Source organism: Triturus cristatus, chromosome 2_2 (genome assembly GCF_964204655.1).
Source record: "Triturus cristatus chromosome 2_2, aTriCri1.1, whole genome shotgun sequence".
In the NCBI taxonomy this organism is placed as follows: Eukaryota; Metazoa; Chordata; class Amphibia; order Caudata; family Salamandridae; genus Triturus; species Triturus cristatus.
Genome location: NC_140582.1, coordinates 665,630,866 through 665,657,814, shown reverse-complemented (window position 1 = coordinate 665,657,814; position 26,949 = coordinate 665,630,866). Strand labels below are relative to the sequence as shown.

The window sequence follows — 26,949 nt, the reverse complement described above, 5'->3', positions numbered from 1 at the left end:
AGCTCGATGTTCAGACAGGGGGTCTCCTCCTCACTTTGCGAGCGACGGCTCACGGGGGTAGTTGCTCACGTTGTTTAGGCTGGTGGGCCCTCACGGTGTTTACAGGCACTCCGGTGGCAGATGATCGCGTTGTTTGTGGGAGACCAGGACACAAGGTCTCTCCAGAGTCAGTGGTGTAGATTCACCCACGGCAGTCTCTTCTCCTTAAGGGGGGGTAGCGCCCACTGTTCCTGGGGCGCAGGTCAGGGGGCAAGTTCACACGCAAGCCCTTGGAGATTGTTTGCAAAGGCACAAGTTGAATTAAAGTCTTTTTCTTCAGGCTTCCTTTCTCCTTCCAGCAGACAGGCACCCACTGCAGGCCAGTCTCTCAGGCAGAGAGACAGTATTCCTCCTTCAGCTTCTCCAGGTCCTTCTCCTTCAGGCAGAGTTTCTTCTTGGCGCAAACAGGATCTGCTTTCTTAGGAGCCAGGCTCCTACTTTTATACACCAATTCTTTTGTTCTTTAGCGCCAGGGGGCCTGGGCCTGGCTCAGTCCAGTTTTTGGAGCACTTTGTTGTGGTGACTCTGCTCTTTTCCTTTCAGCAGCAGGGCAGAGACATCAGCCGCTCCACAGGGGGCGGAGCCGGCTTTGTGCTGTCAGAGCACAGGTCTATTCAGAGTCAAGGGTGGACTCCTCCCACCCATCCTGGTGTAATCTCTCTACCCACCACCTGGCAGCCAACCTGTCTCTGGGGATTCCCCAACCCTGCTCCTTACTGTTGCTAGGCAGAACACACACACACACAGCGCAGAGGCGGACTGAATGGCCAGATCAGTAAATACTAACTTTCTAAAAGTAGTATTTACAAACACAGGATATTAAAATAAACTTTACTAAAAGAAGTATTTTATTATTCTGAGTCCAGGCATACTAAACATGACTTTCTACCATGCTCTATGAGTCCACTGGGGTCACAGCGTGTAGTGACTCCAGCAGCCCATTCTGGCCTATGGAGAGCAGGTAGCCTTCAATAGTGAAAAACGAAAATGGCTGTAATTCACTATTAAGACATGCCACACACATCAGGGCATGTCCTACCTTATGCCTACAATGCACCCTGCCCTTGGGCCTACCAGAGGGGTGACTAATATGTAGTTAAGGGAAGGTTTAGGGACTGGCAAGTGGGGGCACTTGCGCAGTCAGCGCGACAGTACCAGACTGCGCGCAGGTTCTGCAGTGGCAGATCCTAGACACATTTTACTAGGCCGCTTCTGTGGGTGGCACAACCAGTGCTGCAAGCCCACTAGCGGCATTTGTATTTACAAGCCCTGGCACTCCTGGTGCACTCTACTAGGGGCTGACAGTAAACCAAATAAGCCAATCATGGACACCAATCAATGTATACATTTTACCATAGGGAGAGCATATGCACCTTAGCACTGGTCAGCAGTGGTAAGGTGCCCAGAGTCATAAATCAGCCAACACCAGGTCAGAAAAAATACAGGAGGAAGGCAAAAAGTTTAGGGATGACCCTTCAAAAAGGGCCAGGTCCAACAGAGACACTTCACATTTTTCCACAGCCCAATTGGCTGTCTGACTCTCTCCTCTTTTATTCATAAGGAACTATTTTTTTATGTTATGCAGATTTTTAGAGAGCACTGCCACACGGGAGGGTATCCTGGCATGGGAGCAGGTGGTAGTCTAACCAAAACTATGGCCTATTAAGACTACTTGAAAAGCCAGGTATTTGGCTCCTTGCTGCTCTTATATGTGTACTGGCAGGTCATTCCATGCTTTAGGAGCGATGTAGGAGAAGGTTCAACTGATGGATCTGGTTTGCCGTTTGCGTGGTATGTGTGCAAGTTGGATTTTAGATGAGTGGAGGTGTCAGAAATGTTTGGGAAAGCAGATGTGATGGTTGAGACATTCTTGGCCAGTGTAGTGTGGGTGAGGAGTTTGAATTGGGCTTGTTTGTTTATGGGGAGGCAGTGGAGCTCCTTTAGAGTTGATGTGATGCAAGTGCTGCATGTGGCTGCCAAGTTCTAAATGGTCTGTAGCCTTATGGTGAGTTTTTTGTTGATCCCGGCATAGAGAATGTTCCCAGAGGCCAGCTTGCTTGCAATAAGTGTGATTGCTTTGTGGGTGCTTATGGAGTGCCATTAGAAAATCTTCCTCAGCAACTTCAGGGTGTTCAGGTGCTAAAGGAGAGAGAGCGCTTGACTTGGGCAGTCATGTCGAATTTGCTGTTGATGATGATCAGGAGGATCTTTGTGTGGGTGGTGGGAGTGGGTGTTGTTCCTAGCTCTGTTAGCCCATAAGGTGGAATCCCACTGTGAACTGCTGTTCCTGAAGATCACCATGTTGGTCTTGTCAGAGTTCACATTCAGAAAGCTGGTCTTCAGTGGGTAAGTTAAATCATGCAGTCATTGAACTTGATTGGATACTTAGTGTCTAATGTCTTGTCCCTGAAGGAGATAATGTGCTGTGTGTTGTTGGTGTAGGAGAGTACAGTGATGTCGTGAGAGCTGATGTTGCTGGCTATCGGGATCATGAATGCATTTAAGGGGCCAGGCTCAGTAAGGATACTTGCAGAAATCAGCAGATGAGGTTTCTGGCTTTTGAGGTGTACAGTGCTAGGCTAACTGTCTGGCTCCTTCCAGTCAGGAAGGAACCGTTCCATCTAAGTATGTGTCCTTGGATTCTGATGCTGTGTGGCATTGGATGAGGAATGGATGGGATGGAAGAACTTGTCAAATGCAGTGGAGAGGTCCAGGAGGATAAGGGCAGCTGTGTCTCCTCTGTCCAGAGTCTTAACCAGTTTTGGATTGCTGTTTAATAATGTCCAGTAGCAGCACATCTGTGCAACACCATTATGTAAACAATTGCAGTTTTGCCCATGAGGCTGGTTTATACCCTGATGTGCTGCAAGAAAACTCCCAACAAATCAGAGACATTAGTAATGTGGATGCTTTAGCTATGCTCCCACCATTCGGCGCATGTCAATCAACTGTCCACATTTGTGCTAACAATTCCACCATGTCGCAGAGACATGGAGGAATAGCAGTCATAGACACTTTCCCCCAATATGATTCCTGCCATGTAAATGATAGTTGTGTGTGGGGCAACAGCCCTGCTGAAACAGAAACTAACTCTAAGCGTGGGGGACTTTTGGTTCCTAAAGTTGTTCCTGTGACTACACAGACAATTGGGTGGATTGAGCCCCAACCAATAAATCAGGGCCTCAGCCTAAACAATGTACAAAGAGCTGGAATAATTACATCATAGTTATCAATGTTCAAAATGATGAAACCACATTCTGCTTTATGTTAAGTCCTTTGGTGAATGTCCAACTTCTTACTATCGCACTTTTGAGCTATGATTCACACAAGGTCCATGCCCATTCTGGAATTTTCCACAGCCACTCAAAAGATGCTAAATTGTGATTCATCATCTGCACCTGACAGCAGCAGTTGAGAGATATGACGATGAAGACATAGAGATGGAATCTGCATCCTGTTACTGCAGCCTGCTGCCATTTGAATGGCAGTTTGTGAAGTAGGTAAAACTGACAGGTATGATAATGGGTTGGTCACTAACTCAGGATAGCAATAAAATCACAAAGTGTTTGATTAAGTGCATTGTACCATTCATAACTGCTTGTTTTCTTTATTGTTTGTGCTTGTATCGTTATGGTTCCATGTCTTTAAACAGTTAAACAGCAGTTTTGTTAAATATGTAACTAACACTCAAAGAAACATGAGTCTTTAAACATGTAAAGGCATTGGAGCTGCTGCACTAGTTTTGGTAACTGGTACCTATATTCACCTCATCACATTCTTGAAATGTGATGCACAGTGTCAACATGAGTTGCACTCATTAAAAACTTGTATCCTAATGTGACTTTCTAAGTGTTTCTTTTCTGCACTATCCTTCTTTTTAGATACACAGATAAGTTATTAGGGAGCACATGCAGCTTATGCATGGTCTGCATAGCATCTCCAGTGTGTGAAGAAGATGTAGTTTCGCTTTAAAAGTGTGCCTCCGTTGGTGCTGAAATGCAGATTTTTTCTGATACCTCAAGGTCTTTAGAAATCCTCCAAATAAGGGAATGATCCATTCAATAGCCTTAAGTATATTGATGCATGCAGGGTGCATAATGATGAATTTCTAGATGATTGCCAAGTATGACAAAATGTGGGATTTTTGGGCAATGTACTACTGCTTCTCCACAGACCTTGATGGATACCTCGAGTGGTGATAGATTAGTAACAGAGGGTAAAGGGATATCATTGCCACAACACTCTGTTGCCAAGATAAGCATATTCCTGGACCACTGAGTCACCCCTCGGACTAGTATGCTTGGTAGCACAAATAGTATTATTTGTTTACTTTATTTGCCAGCTTTATAAAACACTAAGGGGCATATTTATGGGAATTTTGGTGCAGGGCAGCACGGCAAGTTACCTTGCTGTTCTGCCATGAGTTACAGGGATAGGGCAGGAATGTAGCGTATTTACCCAGATTGGTGCATTCCGGTCCTTTTCCCCTGCGCTGGTGCCGTTTTGCCAGCCTACAGCAACGCAGGGAACCTCTCACCATTGTGCAAGGGTGCCTGTGTTGTAGGTAGGATTGTTTTGTGCAGAAAGGCCACCTTCCTGCACAAAAATAATCTATAGAGTTGTTTTTTCTATGTGTGCTGAAGAATGCAGCACACATAGAAAGAGGAAAAGAACGAGCAGAAAAACATATTTCTCCTTGTAACACCTCACCTAGGGTGGCGCATCTTTTTGGCATATTCCCAGGTTTACCAGTTTTGGTAAATCTGGGAATGCGTCAAAAACCATGAAAATTGAGACCATGGTTGGCAGCGGCTGCCCCATGTCCTGCTGCTGAAGTCTGCTGGATTGGCTTCCCCTGGCCCCAACCTCTTTATCCGTCAGTCACTGGCGTTTGTCTCCACACGCTCCAGCGGTGATGGAGCCAGAAAGCTGAAAGAGCTGGCGATACGGCTAAAAGAGCCTCGGAAGCTGCCACCTAGGTTTTGCTGAGGTTCTCCTTGCGTGTTAATGGATCCAAAGCTGAAGGAGCCAGTGGCACGGCAAAATGATCCTCGGGAGCTGCCGCCTAGATTTTGCTGAGGTCCTGCCTGCGTGTTGCTGCATAGAGGATTGACCAACTCCGGTCGTCGTGCGGGCAGCGAAGCTCGGATTGCTCTGCCATCCATCAGGATGTTTTGTTTTTTTGCCTACAATTATTCAGGACTGGATAGGAGCACCAGTGGCTGTTTTCTGTAAAAGGAGGCAGCAAGGCGACCATCAAGGTATGTGCTCCTGACTGGTTCTTGCCTAGAGGGGGTCTTGCCTGTCATTATTGTAATTATTCTGCGGCATATGATATGCGCCCTACTGTCATGCAACAACTTTGCACTCAAATTGCTTCTCCAGTCCCTCTTGTTCCTCCAAAACAACGTAAAGACAGCTTCTCAAAGCAGAGTTGCCGGATGCCGAGATAAACATATGGAGATTCCGGCAGGCGCTCTGGTTTTCTCTTTTAATCCTGGCCAGACTCTGGAAGAGGCGGGCAAGGGGGCAGTTGCTGGTTCACTGCTGCACAAGTTAAGAATTGCAGAGACTCAAGCAGAAGCAGCATTTGCCTCCTTATCAATTTCTAGCTGCTCAGAGAACTTAACTCCTTCTCCAGCTCCAGCTCTACTGGTGACAAGCGTGGTGCACGATAGAAATAAAGAGAGCCGGCCGTCTCAAAAAGTTACAACTTATTTCAAAATTTAGGACTTAAGCCTGTCTGTGCAGAGGACCATGCTGAGGCCAGAATTGGGTCATCGCCTGGCAACTCCTATGGCAATATGACATCAGATGGATCAATGCCGGTAACAACTGAGGGGGGTGACTCTCATGAGAGAGAGAGGGGCCAAACTGTAGAGCTTCAGCTGTCCTCCTGATCTCAGATGAACTTCCTTCTGGGCCCACTACAGTACAGAGTTTCGGCTCTCAAGCGATTGCCACTCTTGAGCCTGATGCTTCCTCGCAAGCATCCTGCCTCAAATATTCCAGCACTCTGCAGGAGTTTCTGCCTGAGTCTGTTCTCAATACAATTTTGGCAGAGATTTGCCGGCTAAAGGTACAGCAAGCTTTCGATACGGAGTTATTAAATTAAACATTTACTAAGATGGAGGAAACCTTATTGGCACTTCAAAAACAGCTACAGGCAGTTGAGCAAAGAATCTCAGATATTGAAGATAAACTGGCGCTTCTTCAATCTCGTTCTCCACCTGGGTTTGCAAAAATCATGGAATTGGATATGAAATTAGTATCACTGGAAAATCATGCATGACACTCCAATCTCAGTTTTACGGGAATTCCAGAAGGATGCAAAACCCAGGGTCAAACAAGTCAGTTCCTCAGCTCATCAATATGTTGATTAAAGATCATACTTTACCATCCGCACCTGAGGATTTGACAATTATGCGGGCACATGGAGTTCCTTTTCATCAGCCACCAGGGGCTAAATATCCACAAACTATCTTGGTCAACTTTTCGGATTTCGGGATCAAGGAACAAGTTCTTTCAAGAGCAATTTAGCAGGAAGCGTTCACAGACCTGCAAAGCGTTTCCTTTAAGATTTTTTCTGATCTTTCTGTGGCCTCAGCTTGGTGGAGAAAGGCTTTTCAACAACTAGCTTTTGAATTTATGTAGGTTGATAGGCACCCAGGTCTCCTTAGTTCAATTCACAAATCTCAAGGTTCTTTGGAAAGGACAATTAAAGATCTTTAGTGTTCTTTCCGAAGCCCAGGATTTTCTAAGGTCAATTAGAAACTAAAAATGCATTTAGAATTGGAACGAACCCTTTCTTTTGTTTCTTCTCTTTTTTCTTTTGGGGGCAGCGCCTTCTTAAGGGTGGTGATGGGGGATGAGGGTGGGTGGTTGGGGGAGGAGATTTTGACAGGCTAGGATGCAATTCCATGCAATCTTTTCAGTTAGGGATCCCGCTTGGGGCGATGTAAGGGGGTCTCCTACTACGTGGATGGGCAGGGTGGGTTGGGTGTGACGGTTGAATTTCTTCATACTTATTTTGGGGGTTTTATTTGTTTAAGCTCCTGTGTCTTTGGTGCTATGAAAAGCTATAATGTTCATAACAAATGGATAGTATCAAAATAATTTGGTATAATGCGAATGGATTGTTGAATTCTAGAAAAGTAAGCACTATGTTCACTTTGCTGCTGTCTTTTTCTCCCCAGGTTCTGTTCATTCAGGGAACTCATTTTAAGCCAAACACACATACATTGGTTCATCCCAAGGGGTATAATAAGGCTTATTTTGCTTACGCAAGTATGTCTGTTCAGGGGGTTGCTATTATATTTTCTAATAGTTGTTGTGGTGAAGTACTAAAAGTTAGTTGAGATGTTCAAGGCCAATGGATTTTTATTTTAGAAATTAGGCTTACAGGTGTATTGTTTAATCTCTTGAATTAATATGGCCCTCGATTCGATGACTTCTTTGAAATCAATGAGAATTCTGCCCCTGTGTTTTTTGTGTGGGACGCTTTTAAAGCATTCTTCAGAGGCCAGTTAACAGCATACACTTCTGCGACAAGTAAACTCAGTTCCCTAGAGATACGCTTGCTACAGTCAGCAGGTGGAAAATCTAGTGATAGCTTAAAGAAGGCTCTCTCCAAGATCTAGCGACAGCTAAAGCCAAGCTGAGGCAATTTTTTAATCTACTGGTAATTAAGGGTAGCAAGGTTTATCAACAAAAACTCTATGAAGAAAGTCAAAATATAGAATGATATTTAGCCTGGGCTACACAAATCCATAATAGTCAAAATGTAGTCACTCAGATCACAGATCCGGATACGGTTATAGTAGTAAACTCGAAATTGCAAAAGTTGTTCTGTGACATTTTAATACTATTTAAAACACAGGAAATTAGCCTAGCTTCACTCACATAACATTTTGAATCTCTACAATAACCTCTTTCTCAAAGAGCATGAGCGACTCCCTCAATAAACCTATCTCACAAACCGAAGTTAGTAATATATTAAAATCTATAGTTAATGCAATAGCCGCAGGTAATGACGGCATCCCTGTTGAAGTTTTTGAGACGTTTGAGCCTCTGCTTTTGCCCTTTCTCACTAAGTTTTATAATCTAAAAAAAAATAGTGAGCCTATATCTAAAAACTTTAATGAAGCGGTGGTGGTTTGCATTATTAAGAAAGATAAGGATCCGAGCGATCCTAGCGCATACCTCCCCATTAATCTATTAAAGGTAGATTATAAATATTTATGAAAATCTGGACATCAAGGCTGGCTCCATGGGCACAACAGGTGGTCCATCAGGATCAGACAGGTTTTATACCTCATAGATCTATGGTCTCCAACACCTACTTCTTAACACAAGCAATCGATTTCCTGTCAGTCAACAAGGTCAAGGCAGCGAACTTCATGCTTGATGAAGAAAAATCATTCAACCTTGTTGACTGGCAGGCTTTGTTTTTTATATTACAAAAATTCTGTCTCCCTGAGCAGTGTTACGAAAACCTGAACCTGAGTGCATCCCTGGTCAAGTTGGTATGCATAGAGAATTTTGACTATCATGTATACAACAGCGATTGGCATTACTGCTTAAACTTGTGCAATCTGTACTTTATTACGCTGCTCTAATCCTGTTTTAGCAGCATATTTCAATTGCAGGTATCAATGTTTGTTTTCTGGATCATATTAACAAGTTATGCTCTTTTCACGAGTCTAGACACATGTTGTGCACGTGTTAACTATTTTCGCTGTACTGTAGTCACTAGACACATGCCTGGCACGTGTAAACTGAAAAGCGCTCCATGCGTATGCAAATTAGGAAGGCACACCCAGGACACGTTTTAAGCCTTTCGCATAATCCCCACCAAAGGTATTTAAACCCCCCACCCACTTATTTCCGATGCTTCGCTTCCTGCTGGCAGAACTCACCTGACTCCGTCCTGAATGCAGCTCCAGTCTTCTGATCCGACTCCAGGGCAGCAACACTTCCTGATTCCTCGAGGGCGCTCAGAATAAAAGGTCCGGCTGGATCTTCTTCCGATTCTTCAGCACTTCGCCTCCGGTTCCCTAGAGACAGAAGAAGGAACAATAAACAAATCGGCGCCTAGCAACCTTCCTAACACTCGGGTAATTCTAAACGCGAGGTAAGAGTTTCCTTTCTGTTTGAACATTCAAGGCTTTAAAGACCAAGGCAGCTTTATACAGCAGAAGGAGCCTTTTCAATTAATGAGGAGTTTAAGACTGAACAAACTTGTGATTTAAAGTACAGTATTGGTTAAACAATCGTTCCCATATTGAAAAGACTTTTTTCAAGAACAGTGTGGACAATATTTGCCCAAGAGTGTGGACAATATTTGCGCAAGAGTGTGGACAATATTTGCGCAAGAGTGTGGACAATATTTGCGCAACAGTGTAGACAATATTCGCGTTTTAAAAATCGCACTTTTTGTTTTAACCTTTTATTGTGAAACAAATTAGACAGCATTAACATGGTTGAAATGTTGTAATGTAAAATGCTTGGTTCAATGTATAAAAAGCGCTGCAGTGTTGAAATCACCTAGAAAAAGACCTTCTGCCGGAAGTAGAGTTTATCTCTGGAAACTTTCTAATGGTATGTGACAAAAGAACAGTAAACGCATGAATCTAGTGTTGGAAGTAATTGTCATTCACGGTGATGTTAAGTTGTTAAGACTTATATGTACCTCTTATCCTCCCAGTAGATTCTTCCCTCAAGTTGTGTAGAAAATAAGAACCAGTTGCAGTTTTCAGTGGCGCATGTATAGAGAACAAGTATTCCAATCACTCCCTGTCCCTGAAGAATACCCAGAAGAGGATCAAGACGCGAATCCAGTGTTTGTCTTCTTCTTTCTCTCTCCTCCAATTCCCCCCTTCCCCCTCGGGGGTCCATCTGGGTGACAAGTTCCAATATCTTGTTTCCTCTGTGGGCTTCAGAGGGAGTTGGGAGCAAGCAGCTCAGCGAAGGAACAAATCGGAGTACAGGTGGGTGACTTTGTAGCAGAAAGCGAAGCCTCCAACACCCGTTCCTTCGCCGATCTTGCATTATGGAGTACGAAACCGATGCTCTAGACCCGTCCCAATTAACCGCATTGGTTCGTAGATTAGCAGGCGAAATGCATGAGTTAAGACAGGAGAATCAGGCCCTTAGGTTAGAGCTAGATAGGACCAAAACAGGTTTTACTAGTTGGAGGGATCCACGTTCAGAAGTTAGTAAACCCCTTATCGCTCCATCTAAATTTAATCCTCATGTTAATAACCCTGCCCAATCTTCAGGAGCCAATCCCGATCAAAATCTCCAAGTCACTGTGGTTTCACCCAGCCCCGTTCCTTTGGCCAATCCTGAACGTTTCACAGGGGATAGTAGTCGCTTCTCTACTTTTATGAGTCAATGTCAACTACATTTTTTGTGTAAGCCTCAGATTTTTACTTCAGACACCTCGAAGGTAGCATTCATTATCTCATATTTGGGAGGAGTGGCAGCTAGCTGGGCTATGCCTTTGGTTGATGTTAATGACCCTTTACTGCATGACTTAAACACTTTCAAAACTGCTATGTCTGGATTATTTGCCAAACATGTATTTATACATGCTTCTGATAATGAGTTATTGAATCTCCGCCAGGGTTCTAAAGACCTCATTACTTATGTCACCACCTTTAATCGATTATTATCCGAGACACATTGGCCGGAAGATAAAAGGGTATCTCTTTTTTATCGAGGTCTTAGAGATGACCTAAAGGACTCCTTGGCACACATCGTAGATCTTCCCCAAGATTACACAGAATTTTTGGATTTAGTGGTAAAATTAGATCACCGATTGGGAGAGCGTAAAAGTGAAAAACCCAGAGGAGATTTCAGAGCCTTACACTTTAAGGTAGAAAAGAAAGAGTCAGAGGACAAAAATGCTCATGTAGAACCAATGCAAATTGGGGGTGTAAAAGGACCACTTTCCTCAGAGGAAAAGGAACGCAGACGAAAAGGGAATCTTTGTCTATATTGTGGCAAAGCAGGGCATTATGCCAAAGGCTGTCCAGTAAAACCCACTAAAAAGAAAGGGATTGCGGCTTTAGATTCGATACCTCAAGAGTCGGAAAACTAGGGTTCTCGAAGAAAGACGAGATCGGTTCTTCGAGACCATTCAAACCACAGATCTCACATTACGCTACAAATGTTATTACTCACACACCCAAACATTTGACTATTAGATTGACCTTCGTTCTTGCTACCCAACATAGACACTGTATAGCTGTCATGATCGACTCAGGAGCTACAGGAAACTTTTTTGATCTTGAGTTAGCTAAACATTTAGGCGTAGTTCGAATTCCAAAGGCTGAACCGGAAATCGTTAGGGCAGTTGATGGGTCAGCCCTGTCTTCAGGTTTAATCAAGTTCCACACAAAACCACTAACTATTATTGCTGAAAATGGACACACAGAAGAAACTGTTTTTGACCTTATTGATACTCCGACATTTGGTGTCATATTAGGTATCCCGTGGTTAGAACAACACAATCCTCACATAAATTGGGTTAAAAGAACTGTGACCTTAGATTCAGTTCACTGTAGAACTCACTGTTACCAAGAATTGCAAGATCCAATAACGCCATTATGTTGCTCAGTAGTAGACTCAGTAGTTCCTCAGATACCCAGTGAATATCTAGACTTCTCTGATGTTTTTGACCCAGTCCAGGCAACACGGTTACCACCACACAGAATTTATGACTGCAGGATTGATTTGATTCCAGGAGCAGCCTTACCCTGCAGTAGAATTTATGCTCTAACTGAACCAGAAAATGAATATCTTAAAACTTACCTGGAAGAACTCTTAGAGAAAGGGTTCATTCGACACTCCACGTCGCCAGTCTCTTCGCCGCTCTTTTTCGTGTCTAAAAAATCCGGCGATTTAAGAGCGTGTATTGACTATCGCGCAGTGAACAAGGCTACGATTAAGAATCGTTACCCCCTCCCTTTGATTCCAGTTTTGTTGAATCAAGTGAAGGGGTCAAGCATATATACCAAATTGGATTTACGCGGTGCGTACCATTTGGTCCGCGTAAAGGAGGGCGACGAGTGGAAAACCGCTTTTCGCACGAAATACGGTCTTTTTGAATATACAGTGATGCCATTTGGCCTTTGTAACGCCCCGGCTGCGTTTCAGTACTTCATTAACGAAGTATTACATGATTTATTGGACGTATGTGTCATTGTATATATAGATGACATATTAATCTTTTCCAAAACTAATGAGGAACATGTTCATCATGTTCGCTCAGTACTACAAAGGTTAAAAGAGAACTCTTTGTATGTAAAACTTGAAAAATGCGTTTTTCATACCAAAAAGGTTGAATTTCTGGGTTATTGGCTTTCCCCAGAAGGCATAACGATGGATAAAAAAAAGGTAGAAGCCATTTTAAATTGGCCCACACCATCGTCGGTAAAAGAGATACAACGAGTTTTAGGCTTCGCTAATTTTTATCGGCGTTTCATTTCAAACTTTTCTGACATTGTGACTCCTATTACACAGTTACTTCGGAAAGGAACAAAATTCCAATGGAATTCAGATGCTGAAAAAGCCTTTGCTACATTAAAACAAGCCTTTACGACCGCCCCTCTTCTGATTCACCCTGATCCCGATAGACCGTTTTTTGTGGAGGCAGATGCTTCTCAAACGGCTTTAGGAGGGGTTTTAATGCAGAAAGATCCAACTACCGGTTGTTTGCATCCCATTGCCTTTTATTCTCGTAAACTCTTACCAGCAGAGCAAAATTATACGATTGCCGAGAGAGAATTATTGGCAATCAAGGCAGTTTTTTTGGAATGGAGACACCACTTATTGGGAGCCAAGCATACCATCACAATATTTTCGGATCATAAAAATCTACAATTTTTTACCACAGTTAAGGCTTTAACTCCCAGACAAATGTGCTGGTTGTTATTTTTTAGTGAATTTGATTTTATTATCACATATCGTCCAGGGCAGAAACAACTATTGTCCGATACACTTTCCAGATTAGTTTGTGATAAACAATCAGAAGAAAGGATAAAAGTTCAAACTATCATACCATCAGAAAAAGTAGTCGCATTCACACAAGTAGACACCTTTCTAACTCAGTTAAAACAGAGCTTTCAGACACTAAATCAACAAGACTGGCTTTCACACAAACTGAACTCCATTCATGAAGGCTATTTTCTACATAACAAACGATTGTTTGTTCCCCCAGGGGAATTAAGACAACAGGTAATAAACTGGAATCACGATTCTTGTTTTGCAGGGCACCCTGGAATACATAAAACTTTAGAGTTGTGTCAGAGACACTTTTGGTGGAACAACATTAGTAAAGATATTCAGCAATACGTAAAGTCATGTCCAGTATGTGCTAGGCAGAAATCAGATCATCAGTCACCTGCCGGTCTCTTGCAACCATTGCCAATACCTCCATCCCCCTGGCACACCATTAGTCTTGATTTTATCACCGATTTACCCAACTCACATTCTTACACTACTATTTTGGTAGTTGTGGATCAACTATCAAAAATGGGACATTTTATTCCCTTAACTAAATTACCTAATGCAAGTGAATTCAGTGACATTTTTATTAATCACATTGTAAAACTACATGGCCTGCCCAGTAAAATCGTGTCCGACAAAGGCTCCCAATTCGTCTCCAAATTTTGGAGACAATTATGTAAAAATTTGGGAATAGACATTGCGTTGTCCTCAGCGTTCCATCCACAGACAGATGGCCAGACAGAAAAATTAAATCAGTACCTGGAACAAACTCTACGCTGTCTGACGTCCTCAGTGTCTTCAAGTTGGGACGAGGTCTTACCCTTAGCTGAATTTTCATACAACAATAGCCATCATGCAGCTTTAGGTTGTTCACCTTTTTATTTTCTTACTGGTATGCATCCACGATCCCTTCCGACCTTTTCCCCAGATTTAAAAGATGCTGTACCAGCAGTCACAGAGCGTTTACATAAATTGAGAAAGTTACAAGATCTAGCTAAACAGAATTTAGCAAAACACAAAATTAAAATGAAACTGGCTGCGGATAAACATAGAAACCCAACTCCACCCTATCAGGAAGGGGATCTTGTTTGGCTTTCAACTAAAAATATTCAAATGGATAGTCCAAAGAAATTAAAGCCAAGATACATTGGACCTTATCCAATTGAAAAAGTTTTGAACCCAGTTTCTGTGAGATTAACCTTACCTAAAGATTTTGTTATTCATCCTGTGTTCCATGTTTCTTTACTTAAACCACTCGATCCCGCTACTCGACAGGATAATCCACCTCCACCAGTAATTGTAGGGGATCATGTGGAATACGAAGTTAATCGTATTTTAGACTCTAAACGCATTGGTGGCCGTTTACACTATTTGATTGATTGGAAAGGTTACGATGCCTCTGAAAGATCATGGGAACCAGAAACGAATGTTAACGCTCCACGCCTCATTCGGTCCTTTCATGCCTTACATCCAGATAAACCCCGCCCGATTAGACGACCTTTGGGGGGGGGAACTGTTACAAAAATCCTGAACCTGAGTGCATCCCTGGTCAAGTTGGTATGCATAGAGAATTTTGACTATCATGTATACAACAGCGATTGGCATTACTGCTTAAACTTGTGCAATCTGTACTTTATTACGCTGCTCTAATCCTGTTTTAGCAGCATATTTCAATTGCAGGTATCAATGTTTGTTTTCTGGATCATATTAACAAGTTATGCTCTTTTCACGAGTCTAGACACATGTTGTGCACGTGTTAACTATTTTCGCTGTACTGTAGTCACTAGACACATGCCTAGCACGTGTAAACTGAAAAGCGCTCCATGCGTATGCAAATTAAGAAGGCACACCCAGGACACGTTTTAAGCCTTTCGCATAATCCCCACCAAAGGTATTTAAACCCCCCACCCACTTATTTCCGATGCTTCGCTTCCTGCTGGCAGAACTCACCTGACTCCGTCCTGAATGCAGCTCCAGTCTTCTGATCCGACTCCAGGGCAGCAACACTTCCTGATTCCTCGAGGGCGCTCAGAATAAAAGGTCCGGCTGGATCTTCTTCCGATTCTTCAGCACTTCGCCTCCGGTTCCCTAGAGACAGAAGAAGGAACAATAAACAAATCGGCGCCTAGCAACCTTCCTAACACTCGGGTAATTCTAAACGCGAGGTAAGAGTTTCCTTTCTGTTTGAACATTCAAGGCTTTAAAGACCAAGGCAGCTTTATACAGCAGAAGGAGCCTTTTCAATTAATGAGGAGTTTAAGACTGAACAAACTTGTGATTTAAAGTACAGTATTGGTTAAACAATCGTTCCCATATTGAAAAGACTTTTTTCAAGAACAGTGTGGACAATATTTGCCCAAGAGTGTGGACAATATTTGCGCAAGAGTGTGGACAATATTTGCGCAAGAGTGTGGACAATATTTGCGCAACAGTGTGGACAATATTCGCGTTTTAAAAATCGCACTTTTTGTTTTAACCTTTTATTGTGAAACAAATTAGACAGCATTAACATGGTTGAAATGTTGTAATGTAAAATGCTTGGTTCAATGTATAAAAAGCGCTGCAGTGTTGAAATCACCTAGAAAAAGACCTTCTGCCGGAAGTAGAGTTTATCTCTGGAAACTTTCTAATGGTATGTGACAAAAGAAAAGTAAACGCATGAATCTAGTGTTGGAAGTAATTGTCATTCACGGTGATGTTAAGTTGTTAAGACTTATATGTACCTCTTATCCTCCCAGTAGATTCTTCCCTCAAGTTGTGTAGAAAATAAGAACCAGTTGCAGTTTTCAGTGGCGCATGTATAGAGAACAAGTATTCCAATCACTCCCTGTCCCTGAAGAATACCCAGAAGAGGATCAAGACGCGAATCCAGTGTTTGTCTTCTTCTTTCTCTCTCCTCCAATTCCCCCCTTCCCCCTCGGGGGTCCATCTGGGTGACAAGTTCCAATATCTTGTTTCCTCTGTGGGCTTCAGAGGGAGTTGGGAGCAAGCAGCTCAGCGAAGGAACAAATCGGAGTACAGGTGGGTGACTTTGTAGCAGAAAGCGAAGCCTCCAACACCCGTTCCTTCGCCGATCTTGCATTATGGAGTACGAAACCGATGCTCTAGACCCGTCCCAATTAACCGCATTGGTTCGTAGATTAGCAGGCGAAATGCATGAGTTAAGACAGGAGAATCAGGCCCTTAGGTTAGAGCTAGATAGGACCAAAACAGGTTTTACTAGTTGGAGGGATCCACGTTCAGAAGTTAGTAAACCCCTTATCGCTCCATCTAAATTTAATCCTCATGTTAATAACCCTGCCCAATCTTCAGGAGCCAATCCCGATCAAAATCTCCAAGTCACTGTGGTTTCACCCAGCCCCGTTCCTTTGGCCAATCCTGAACGTTTCACAGGGGATAGTAGTCGCTTCTCTACTTTTATGAGTCAATGTCAACTACATTTTTTGTGTAAGCCTCAGATTTTTACTTCAGACACCTCGAAGGTAGCATTCATTATCTCATATTTGGGAGGAGTGGCAGCTAGCTGGGCTATGCCTTTGGTTGATGTTAATGACCCTTTACTGCATGACTTAAACACTTTCAAAACTGCTATGTCTGGATTATTTGCCAAACATGTATTTATACATGCTTCTGATAATGAGTTATTGAATCTCCGCCAGGGTTCTAAAGACCTCATTACTTATGTCACCACCTTTAATCGATTATTATCCGAGACACATTGGCCGGAAGATAAAAGGGTATCTCTTTTTTATCGAGGTCTTAGAGATGACCTAAAGGACTCCTTGGCACACATCGTAGATCTTCCCCAAGATTACACAGAATTTTTGGATTTAGTGGTAAAATTAGATCACCGATTGGGAGAGCGTAAAAGTGAAAAACCCAGAGGAGATTTCAGAGCCTTACACTTTAAGGTAGAAAAGAAAGAGTCAGAGGACAAAAATGCTCATGTAGAACCAATGCAAATTGGGGGTGTAAAAGGACCACTTTCCTCAGAGGAAAAGGAACGCAGACGAAAAGGGAATCTTTGTCTATATTGTGGCAAAGCAGGGCATTATGCCAAAGGCTGTCCAGTAAAACCCACTAAAAAGAAAGGGATTGCGGCTTTAGATTCGATACCTCAAGAGTCGGAAAACTAGGGTTCTCGAAGAAAGACGAGATCGGTTCTTCGAGACCATTCAAACCACAGATCTCACATTACGCTACAAATGTTATTACTCACACACCCAAACATTTGACTATTAGATTGACCTTCGTTCTTGCTACCCAACATAGACACTGTATAGCTGTCATGATCGACTCAGGAGCTACAGGAAACTTTTTTGATCTTGAGTTAGCTAAACATTTAGGCGTAGTTCGAATTCCAAAGGCTGAACCGGAAATCGTTAGGGCAGTTGATGGGTCAGCCCTGTCTTCAGGTTTAATCAAGTTCCACACAAAACCACTAACTATTATTGCTGAAAATGGACACACAGAAGAAACTGTTTTTGACCTTATTGATACTCCGACATTTGGTGTCATATTAGGTATCCCGTGGTTAGAACAACACAATCCTCACATAGATTGGGTTAAAAGAACTGTGACCTTAGATTCAGTTCACTGTAGAACTCACTGTTACCAAGAATTGCAAGATCCAATAACGCCATTATGTTGCTCAGTAGTAGACTCAGTAGTTCCTCAGATACCCAGTGAATATCTAGACTTCTCTGATGTTTTTGACCCAGTCCAGGCAACACGGTTACCACCACACAGAATTTATGACTGCAGGATTGATTTGATTCCAGGAGCAGCCTTACCCTGCAGTAGAATTTATGCTCTAACTGAACCAGAAAATGAATATCTTAAAACTTACCTGGAAGAACTCTTAGAGAAAGGGTTCATTCGACACTCCACGTCGCCAGTCTCTTCGCCGCTCTTTTTCGTGTCTAAAAAATCCGGCGATTTAAGAGCGTGTATTGACTATCGCGCAGTGAACAAGGCTACGATTAAGAATCGTTACCCCCTCCCTTTGATTCTAGTTTTGTTGAATCAAGTGAAGGGGTCAAGCATATATACCAAATTGGATTTACGCGGTGCGTACCATTTGGTCCGCGTAAAGGAGGGCGACGAGTGGAAAACCGCTTTTCGCACGAAATACGGTCTTTTTGAATATACAGTGATGCCATTTGGCCTTTGTAACGCCCCGGCTGCGTTTCAGTACTTCATTAACGAAGTATTACATGATTTATTGGACGTATGTGTCATTGTATATATAGATGACATATTAATCTTTTCCAAAACTAATGAGGAACATGTTCATCATGTTCGCTCAGTACTACAAAGGTTAAAAGAGAACTCTTTGTATGTAAAACTTGAAAAATGCGTTTTTCATACCAAAAAGGTTGAATTTCTGGGTTATTGGCTTTCCCCAGAAGGCATAACGATGGATAAAAAAAAGGTAGAAGCCATTTTAAATTGGCCCACACCATCGTCGGTAAAAGAGATACAACGAGTTTTAGGCTTCGCTAATTTTTATTGGCGTTTCATTTCAAACTTTTCTGACATTGTGACTCCTATTACACAGTTACTTCGGAAAGGAACAAAATTCCAATGGAATTCAGATGCTGAAAAAGCCTTTGCTACATTAAAACAAGCCTTTACGACCGCCCCTCTTCTGATTCACCCTGATCCCGATAGACCGTTTTTTGTGGAGGCAGATGCTTCTCAAACGGCTTTAGGAGGGGTTTTAATGCAGAAAGATCCAACTACCGGTTGTTTGCATCCCATTGCCTTTTATTCTCGTAAACTCTTACCAGCAGAGCAAAATTATACGATTGCCGAGAGAGAATTATTGGCAATCAAGGCAGTTTTTTTGGAATGGAGACACCACTTATTGGGAGCCAAGCATACCATCACAATATTTTCGGATCATAAAAATCTACAATTTTTTACCACAGTTAAGGCTTTAACTCCCAGACAAATGTGCTGGTTGTTATTTTTTAGTGAATTTGATTTTATTATCACATATCGTCCAGGGCAGAAACAACTATTGTCCGATACACTTTCCAGATTAGTTTGTGATAAACAATCAGAAGAAAGGATAAAAGTTCAAACTATCATACCATCAGAAAAAGTAGTCGCATTCACACAAGTAGACACCTTTCTAACTCAGTTAAAACAGAGCTTTCAGACACTAAATCAACAAGACTGGCTTTCACACAAACTGAACTCCATTCATGAAGGCTATTTTCTACATAACAAACGATTGTTTGTTCCCCCAGGGGAATTAAGACAACAGGTAATAAACTGGAATCACGATTCTTGTTTTGCAGGGCACCCTGGAATACATAAAACTTTAGAGTTGTGTCAGAGACACTTTTGGTGGAACAACATTAGTAAAGATATTCAGCAATACGTAAAGTCATGTCCAGTATGTGCTAGGCAGAAATCAGATCATCAGTCACCTGCCGGTCTCTTGCAACCATTGCCAATACCTCCATCCCCCTGGCACACCATTAGTCTTGATTTTATCACCGATTTACCCAACTCACATTCTTACACTACTATTTTGGTAGTTGTGGATCAACTATCAAAAATGGGACATTTTATTCCCTTAACTAAATTACCTAATGCAAGTGAATTCAGTGACATTTTTATTAATCACATTGTAAAACTACATGGCCTGCCCAGTAAAATCGTGTCCGACAAAGGCTCCCAATTCGTCTCCAAATTTTGGAGACAATTATGTAAAAATTTGGGAATAGACATTGCGTTGTCCTCAGCGTTCCATCCACAGACAGATGGCCAGACAGAAAAATTAAATCAGTACCTGGAACAAACTCTACGCTGTCTGACGTCCTCAGTGTCTTCAAGTTGGGACGAGGTCTTACCCTTAGCTGAATTTTCATACAACAATAGCCATCATGCAGCTTTAGGTTGTTCACCTTTTTATTTTCTTACTGGTATGCATCCACGATCCCTTCCGACCTTTTCCCCAGATTTAAAAGATGCTGTACCAGCAGTCACAGAGCGTTTACATAAATTGAGAAAGTTACAAGATCTAGCTAAACAGAATTTAGCAAAACACAAAATTAAAATGAAACTGGCTGCGGATAAACATAGAAACCCAACTCCACCCTATCAGGAAGGGGATCTTGTTTGGCTTTCAACTAAAAATATTCAAATGGATAGTCCAAAGAAATTAAAGCCAAGATACATTGGACCTTATCCAATTGAAAAAGTTTTGAACCCAGTTTCTGTGAGATTAACCTTACCTAAAGATTTTGTTATTCATCCTGTGTTCCATGTTTCTTTACTTAAACCACTCGATCCCGCTACTCGACAGGATAATCCACCTCCACCAGTAATTGTAGGGGATCATGTGGAATACGAAGTTAATCGTATTTTAGACTCTAAACGCATTGGTGGCCGTTTACACTATTTGATTGATTGGAAAGGTTACGATGCCTCTGAAAGATCATGGGAACCAGAAACGAATGTTAACGCTCCACGCCTCATTCGGTCCTTTCATGCCTTACATCCAGATAAACCCCGCCCGATTAGACGACCTTTGGGGGGGGAAACTGTTACGAAAACCTGAACCTGAGTGCATCCCTGGTCAAGTTGGTATGCATAGAGAATTTTGACTATCATGTATACAACAGCGATTGGCATTACTGCTTAAACTTGTGCAATCTGTACTTTATTACGCTGCTCTAATCCTGTTTTAGCAGCATATTTCAATTGCAGGTATCAATGTTTGTTTTCTGGATCATATTAACAAGTTATGCTCTTTTCACGAGTCTAGACACATGTTGTGCACGTGTTAACTATTTTCGCTGTACTGTAGTCACTAGACACATGCCTAGCACGTGTAAACTGAAAAGCGCTCCATGCGTATGCAAATTAAGAAGGCACACCCAGGACACGTTTTAAGCCTTTCGCATAATCCCCAGCAAAGGTATTTAAACCCCCCACCCACTTATTTCCGATGCTTCGCTTCCTGCTGGCAGAACTCACCTGACTCCGTCCTGAATGCAGCTCCAGTCTTCTGATCCGACTCCAGGGCAGCAACACTTCCTGATTCCTCGAGGGCGCTCAGAATAAAAGGTCCGGCTGGATCTTCTTCCGATTCTTCAGCACTTCGCCTCCGGTTCCCTAGAGACAGAAGAAGGAACAATAAACAAATCGGCGCCTAGCAACCTTCCTAACACTCGGGTAATTCTAAACGCGAGGTAAGAGTTTCCTTTCTGTTTGAACATTCAAGGCTTTAAAGACCAAGGCAGCTTTATACAGCAGAAGGAGCCTTTTCAATTAATGAGGAGTTTAAGACTGAACAAACTTGTGATTTAAAGTACAGTATTGGTTAAACAATCGTTCCCATATTGAAAAGACTTTTTTCAAGAACAGTGTGGACAATATTTGCCCAAGAGTGTGGACAATATTTGCGCAAGAGTGTGGACAATATTTGCGCAAGAGTGTGGACAATATTTGCGCAACAGTGTGGACAATATTCGCGTTTTAAAAATCGCACTTTTTGTTTTAACCTTTTATTGTGAAACAAATTAGACAGCATTAACATGGTTGAAATGTTGTAATGTAAAATGCTTGGTTCAATGTATAAAAAGCGCTGCAGTGTTGAAATCACCTAGAAAAAGACCTTCTGCCGGAAGTAGAGTTTATCTCTGGAAACTTTCTAATGGTATGTGACAAAAGAAAAGTAAACGCATGAATCTAGTGTTGGAAGTAATTGTCATTCACGGTGATGTTAAGTTGTTAAGACTTATATGTACCTCTTATCCTCCCAGTAGATTCTTCCCTCAAGTTGTGTAGAAAATAAGAACCAGTTGCAGTTTTCAGTGGCGCATGTATAGAGAACAAGTATTCCAATCACTCCCTGTCCCTGAAGAATACCCAGAAGAGGATCAAGACGCGAATCCAGTGTTTGTCTTCTTCTTTCTCTCTCCTCCAATTCCCCCCTTCCCCCTCGGGGGTCCATCTGGGTGACAAGTTCCAATATCTTGTTTCCTCTGTGGGCTTCAGAGGGAGTTGGGAGCAAGCAGCTCAGCGAAGGAACAAATCGGAGTACAGGTGGGTGACTTTGTAGCAGAAAGCGAAGCCTCCAACACCCGTTCCTTCGCCGATCTTGCATTATGGAGTACGAAACCGATGCTCTAGACCCGTCCCAATTAACCGCATTGGTTCGTAGATTAGCAGGCGAAATGCATGAGTTAAGACAGGAGAATCAGGCCCTTAGGTTAGAGCTAGATAGGACCAAAACAGGTTTTACTAGTTGGAGGGATCCACGTTCAGAAGTTAGTAAACCCCTTATCGCTCCATCTAAATTTAATCCTCATGTTAATAACCCTGCCCAATCTTCAGGAGCCAATCCCGATCAAAATCTCCAAGTCACTGTGGTTTCACCCAGCCCCGTTCCTTTGGCCAATCCTGAACGTTTCACAGGGGATAGTAGTCGCTTCTCTACTTTTATGAGTCAATGTCAACTACATTTTTTGTGTAAGCCTCAGATTTTTACTTCAGACACCTCGAAGGTAGCATTCATTATCTCATATTTGGGAGGAGTGGCAGCTAGCTGGGCTATGCCTTTGGTTGATGTTAATGACCCTTTACTGCATGACTTAAACACTTTCAAAACTGCTATGTCTGGATTATTTGCCAAACATGTATTTATACATGCTTCTGATAATGAGTTATTGAATCTCCGCCAGGGTTCTAAAGACCTCATTACTTATGTCACCACCTTTAATCGATTATTATCCGAGACACATTGGCCGGAAGATAAAAGGGTATCTCTTTTTTATCGAGGTCTTAGAGATGACCTAAAGGACTCCTTGGCACACATCGTAGATCTTCCCCAAGATTACACAGAATTTTTGGATTTAGTGGTAAAATTAGATCACCGATTGGGAGAGCGTAAAAGTGAAAAACCCAGAGGAGATTTCAGAGCCTTACACTTTAAGGTAGAAAAGAAAGAGTCAGAGGACAAAAATGCTCATGTAGAACCAATGCAAATTGGGGGTGTAAAAGGACCACTTTCCTCAGAGGAAAAGGAACGCAGACGAAAAGGGAATCTTTGTCTATATTGTGGCAAAGCAGGGCATTATGCCAAAGGCTGTCCAGTAAAACCCACTAAAAAGAAAGGGATTGCGGCTTTAGATTCGATACCTCAAGAGTCGGAAAACTAGGGTTCTCGAAGAAAGACGAGATCGGTTCTTCGAGACCATTCAAACCACAGATCTCACATTACGCTACAAATGTTATTACTCACACACCCAAACATTTGACTATTAGATTGACCTTCGTTCTTGCTACCCAACATAGACACTGTATAGCTGTCATGATCGACTCAGGAGCTACAGGAAACTTTTTTGATCTTGAGTTAGCTAAACATTTAGGCGTAGTTCGAATTCCAAAGGCTGAACCGGAAATCGTTAGGGCAGTTGATGGGTCAGCCCTGTCTTCAGGTTTAATCAAGTTCCACACAAAACCACTAACTATTATTGCTGAAAATGGACACACAGAAGAAACTGTTTTTGACCTTATTGATACTCCGACATTTGGTGTCATATTAGGTATCCCGTGGTTAGAACAACACAATCCTCACATAGATTGGGTTAAAAGAACTGTGACCTTAGATTCAGTTCACTGTAGAACTCACTGTTACCAAGAATTGCAAGATCCAATAACGCCATTATGTTGCTCAGTAGTAGACTCAGTAGTTCCTCAGATACCCAGTGAATATCTAGACTTCTCTGATGTTTTTGACCCAGTCCAGGCAACACGGTTACCACCACACAGAATTTATGACTGCAGGATTGATTTGATTCCAGGAGCAGCCTTACCCTGCAGTAGAATTTATGCTCTAACTGAACCAGAAAATGAATATCTTAAAACTTACCTGGAAGAACTCTTAGAGAAAGGGTTCATTCGACACTCCACGTCGCCAGTCTCTTCGCCGCTCTTTTTCGTGTCTAAAAAATCCGGCGATTTAAGAGCGTGTATTGACTATCGCGCAGTGAACAAGGCTACGATTAAGAATCGTTACCCCCTCCCTTTGATTCCAGTTTTGTTGAATCAAGTGAAGGGGTCAAGCATATATACCAAATTGGATTTACGCGGTGCGTACCATTTGGTCCGCGTAAAGGAGGGCGACGAGTGGAAAACCGCTTTTCGCACGAAATACGGTCTTTTTGAATATACAGTGATGCCATTTGGCCTTTGTAACGCCCCGGCTGCGTTTCAGTACTTCATTAACGAAGTATTACATGATTTATTGGACGTATGTGTCATTGTATATATAGATGACATATTAATCTTTTCCAAAACTAATGAGGAGCATGTTCATCATGTTCGCTCAGTACTACAAAGGTTAAAAGAGAACTCTTTGTATGTAAAACTTGAAAAATGCGTTTTTCATACCAAAAAGGTTGAATTTCTGGGTTATTGGCTTTCCCCAGAAGGCATAACGATGGATAAAAAAAAGGTAGAAGCCATTTTAAATTGGCCCACACCATCGTCGGTAAAAGAGATACAACGAGTTTTAGGCTTCGCTAATTTTTATCGGCGTTTCATTTCAAACTTTTCTGACATTGTGACTCCTATTACACAGTTACTTCGGAAAGGAACAAAATTCCAATGGAATTCAGATGCTGAAAAAGCCTTTGCTACATTAAAACAAGCCTTTACGACCGCCCCTCTTCTGATTCACCCTGATCCCGATAGACCGTTTTTTGTGGAGGCAGATGCTTCTCAAACGGCTTTAGGAGGGGTTTTAATGCAGAAAGATCCAACTACCGGTTGTTTGCATCCCATTGCCTTTTATTCTCGTAAACTCTTACCAGCAGAGCAAAATTATACGATTGCCGAGAGAGAATTATTGGCAATCAAGGCAGTTTTTTTGGAATGGAGACACCACTTATTGGGAGCCAAGCATACCATCACAATATTTTCGGATCATAAAAATCTACAATTTTTTACCACAGTTAAGGCTTTAACTCCCAGACAAATGTGCTGGTTGTTATTTTTTAGTGAATTTGATTTTATTATCACATATCGTCCAGGGCAGAAACAACTATTGTCCGATACACTTTCCAGATTAGTTTGTGATAAACAATCAGAAGAAAGGATAAAAGTTCAAACTATCATACCATCAGAAAAAGTAGTCGCATTCACACAAGTAGACACCTTTCTAACTCAGTTAAAACAGAGCTTTCAGACACTAAATCAACAAGACTGGCTTTCACACAAACTGAACTCCATTCATGAAGGCTATTTTCTACATAACAAACGATTGTTTGTTCCCCCAGGGGAATTAAGACAACAGGTAATAAACTGGAATCACGATTCTTGTTTTGCAGGGCACCCTGGAATACATAAAACTTTAGAGTTGTGTCAGAGACACTTTTGGTGGAACAACATTAGTAAAGATATTCAGCAATACGTAAAGTCATGTCCAGTATGTGCTAGGCAGAAATCAGATCATCAGTCACCTGCCGGTCTCTTGCAACCATTGCCAATACCTCCATCCCCCTGGCACACCATTAGTCTTGATTTTATCACCGATTTACCCAACTCACATTCTTACACTACTATTTTGGTAGTTGTGGATCAACTATCAAAAATGGGACATTTTATTCCCTTAACTAAATTACCTAATGCAAGTGAATTCAGTGACATTTTTATTAATCACATTGTAAAACTACATGGCCTGCCCAGTAAAATCGTGTCCGACAAAGGCTCCCAATTCGTCTCCAAATTTTGGAGACAATTATGTAAAAATTTGGGAATAGACATTGCGTTGTCCTCAGCGTTCCATCCACAGACAGATGGCCAGACAGAAAAATTAAATCAGTACCTGGAACAAACTCTACGCTGTCTGACGTCCTCAGTGTCTTCAAGTTGGGACGAGGTCTTACCCTTAGCTGAATTTTCATACAACAATAGCCATCATGCAGCTTTAGGTTGTTCACCTTTTTATTTTCTTACTGGTATGCATCCACGATCCCTTCCGACCTTTTCCCCAGATTTAAAAGATGCTGTACCAGCAGTCACAGAGCGTTTACATAAATTGAGAAAGTTACAAGATCTAGCTAAACAGAATTTAGCAAAACACAAAATTAAAATGAAACTGGCTGCGGATAAACATAGAAACCCAACTCCACCCTATCAGGAAGGGGATCTTGTTTGGCTTTCAACTAAAAATATTCAAATGGATAGTCCAAAGAAATTAAAGCCAAGATACATTGGACCTTATCCAATTGAAAAAGTTTTGAACCCAGTTTCTGTGAGATTAACCTTACCTAAAGATTTTGTTATTCATCCTGTGTTCCATGTTTCTTTACTTAAACCACTCGATCCCGCTACTCGACAGGATAATCCACCTCCACCAGTAATTGTAGGGGATCATGTGGAATACGAAGTTAATCGTATTTTAGACTCTAAACGCATTGGTGGCCGTTTACACTATTTGATTGATTGGAAAGGTTACGATGCCTCTGAAAGATCATGGGAACCAGAAACGAATGTTAACGCTCCACGCCTCATTCGGTCCTTTCATGCCTTACATCCAGATAAACCCCGCCCGATTAGACGACCTTTGGGGGGGGGAACTGTTACGAAAACCTGAACCTGAGTGCATCCCTGGTCAAGTTGGTATGCATAGAGAATTTTGACTATCATGTATACAACAGCGATTGGCATTACTGCTTAAACTTGTGCAATCTGTACTTTATTACGCTGCTCTAATCCTGTTTTAGCAGCATATTTCAATTGCAGGTATCAATGTTTGTTTTCTGGATCATATTAACAAGTTATGCTCTTTTCACGAGTCTAGACACATGTTGTGCACGTGTTAACTATTTTCGCTGTACTGTAGTCACTAGACACATGCCTAGCACGTGT

General features: G+C 42.1%; 1 protein-coding gene across 1 annotated transcript in view; it reads right to left on the bottom strand.

Annotated features, from left to right (window-relative positions):
* The window catches only part of LOC146862629 (uncharacterized), a 123,191-nt gene that overhangs the window by 83,651 nt on the left and 12,591 nt on the right, over nt 1-26,949 (bottom strand). The window contains exons 3-5 of the mRNA XM_085643102.1: nt 21,049-21,186; nt 15,004-15,141; nt 8,958-9,095 (exon numbers count right to left, since the gene is read on the bottom strand). Coding sequence (XP_085499228.1) covers nt 8,958-9,095; nt 15,004-15,141; nt 21,049-21,186 — 414 coding nt within the window. The remainder of the gene's footprint in view (nt 1-8,957; nt 9,096-15,003; nt 15,142-21,048; nt 21,187-26,949) is intronic.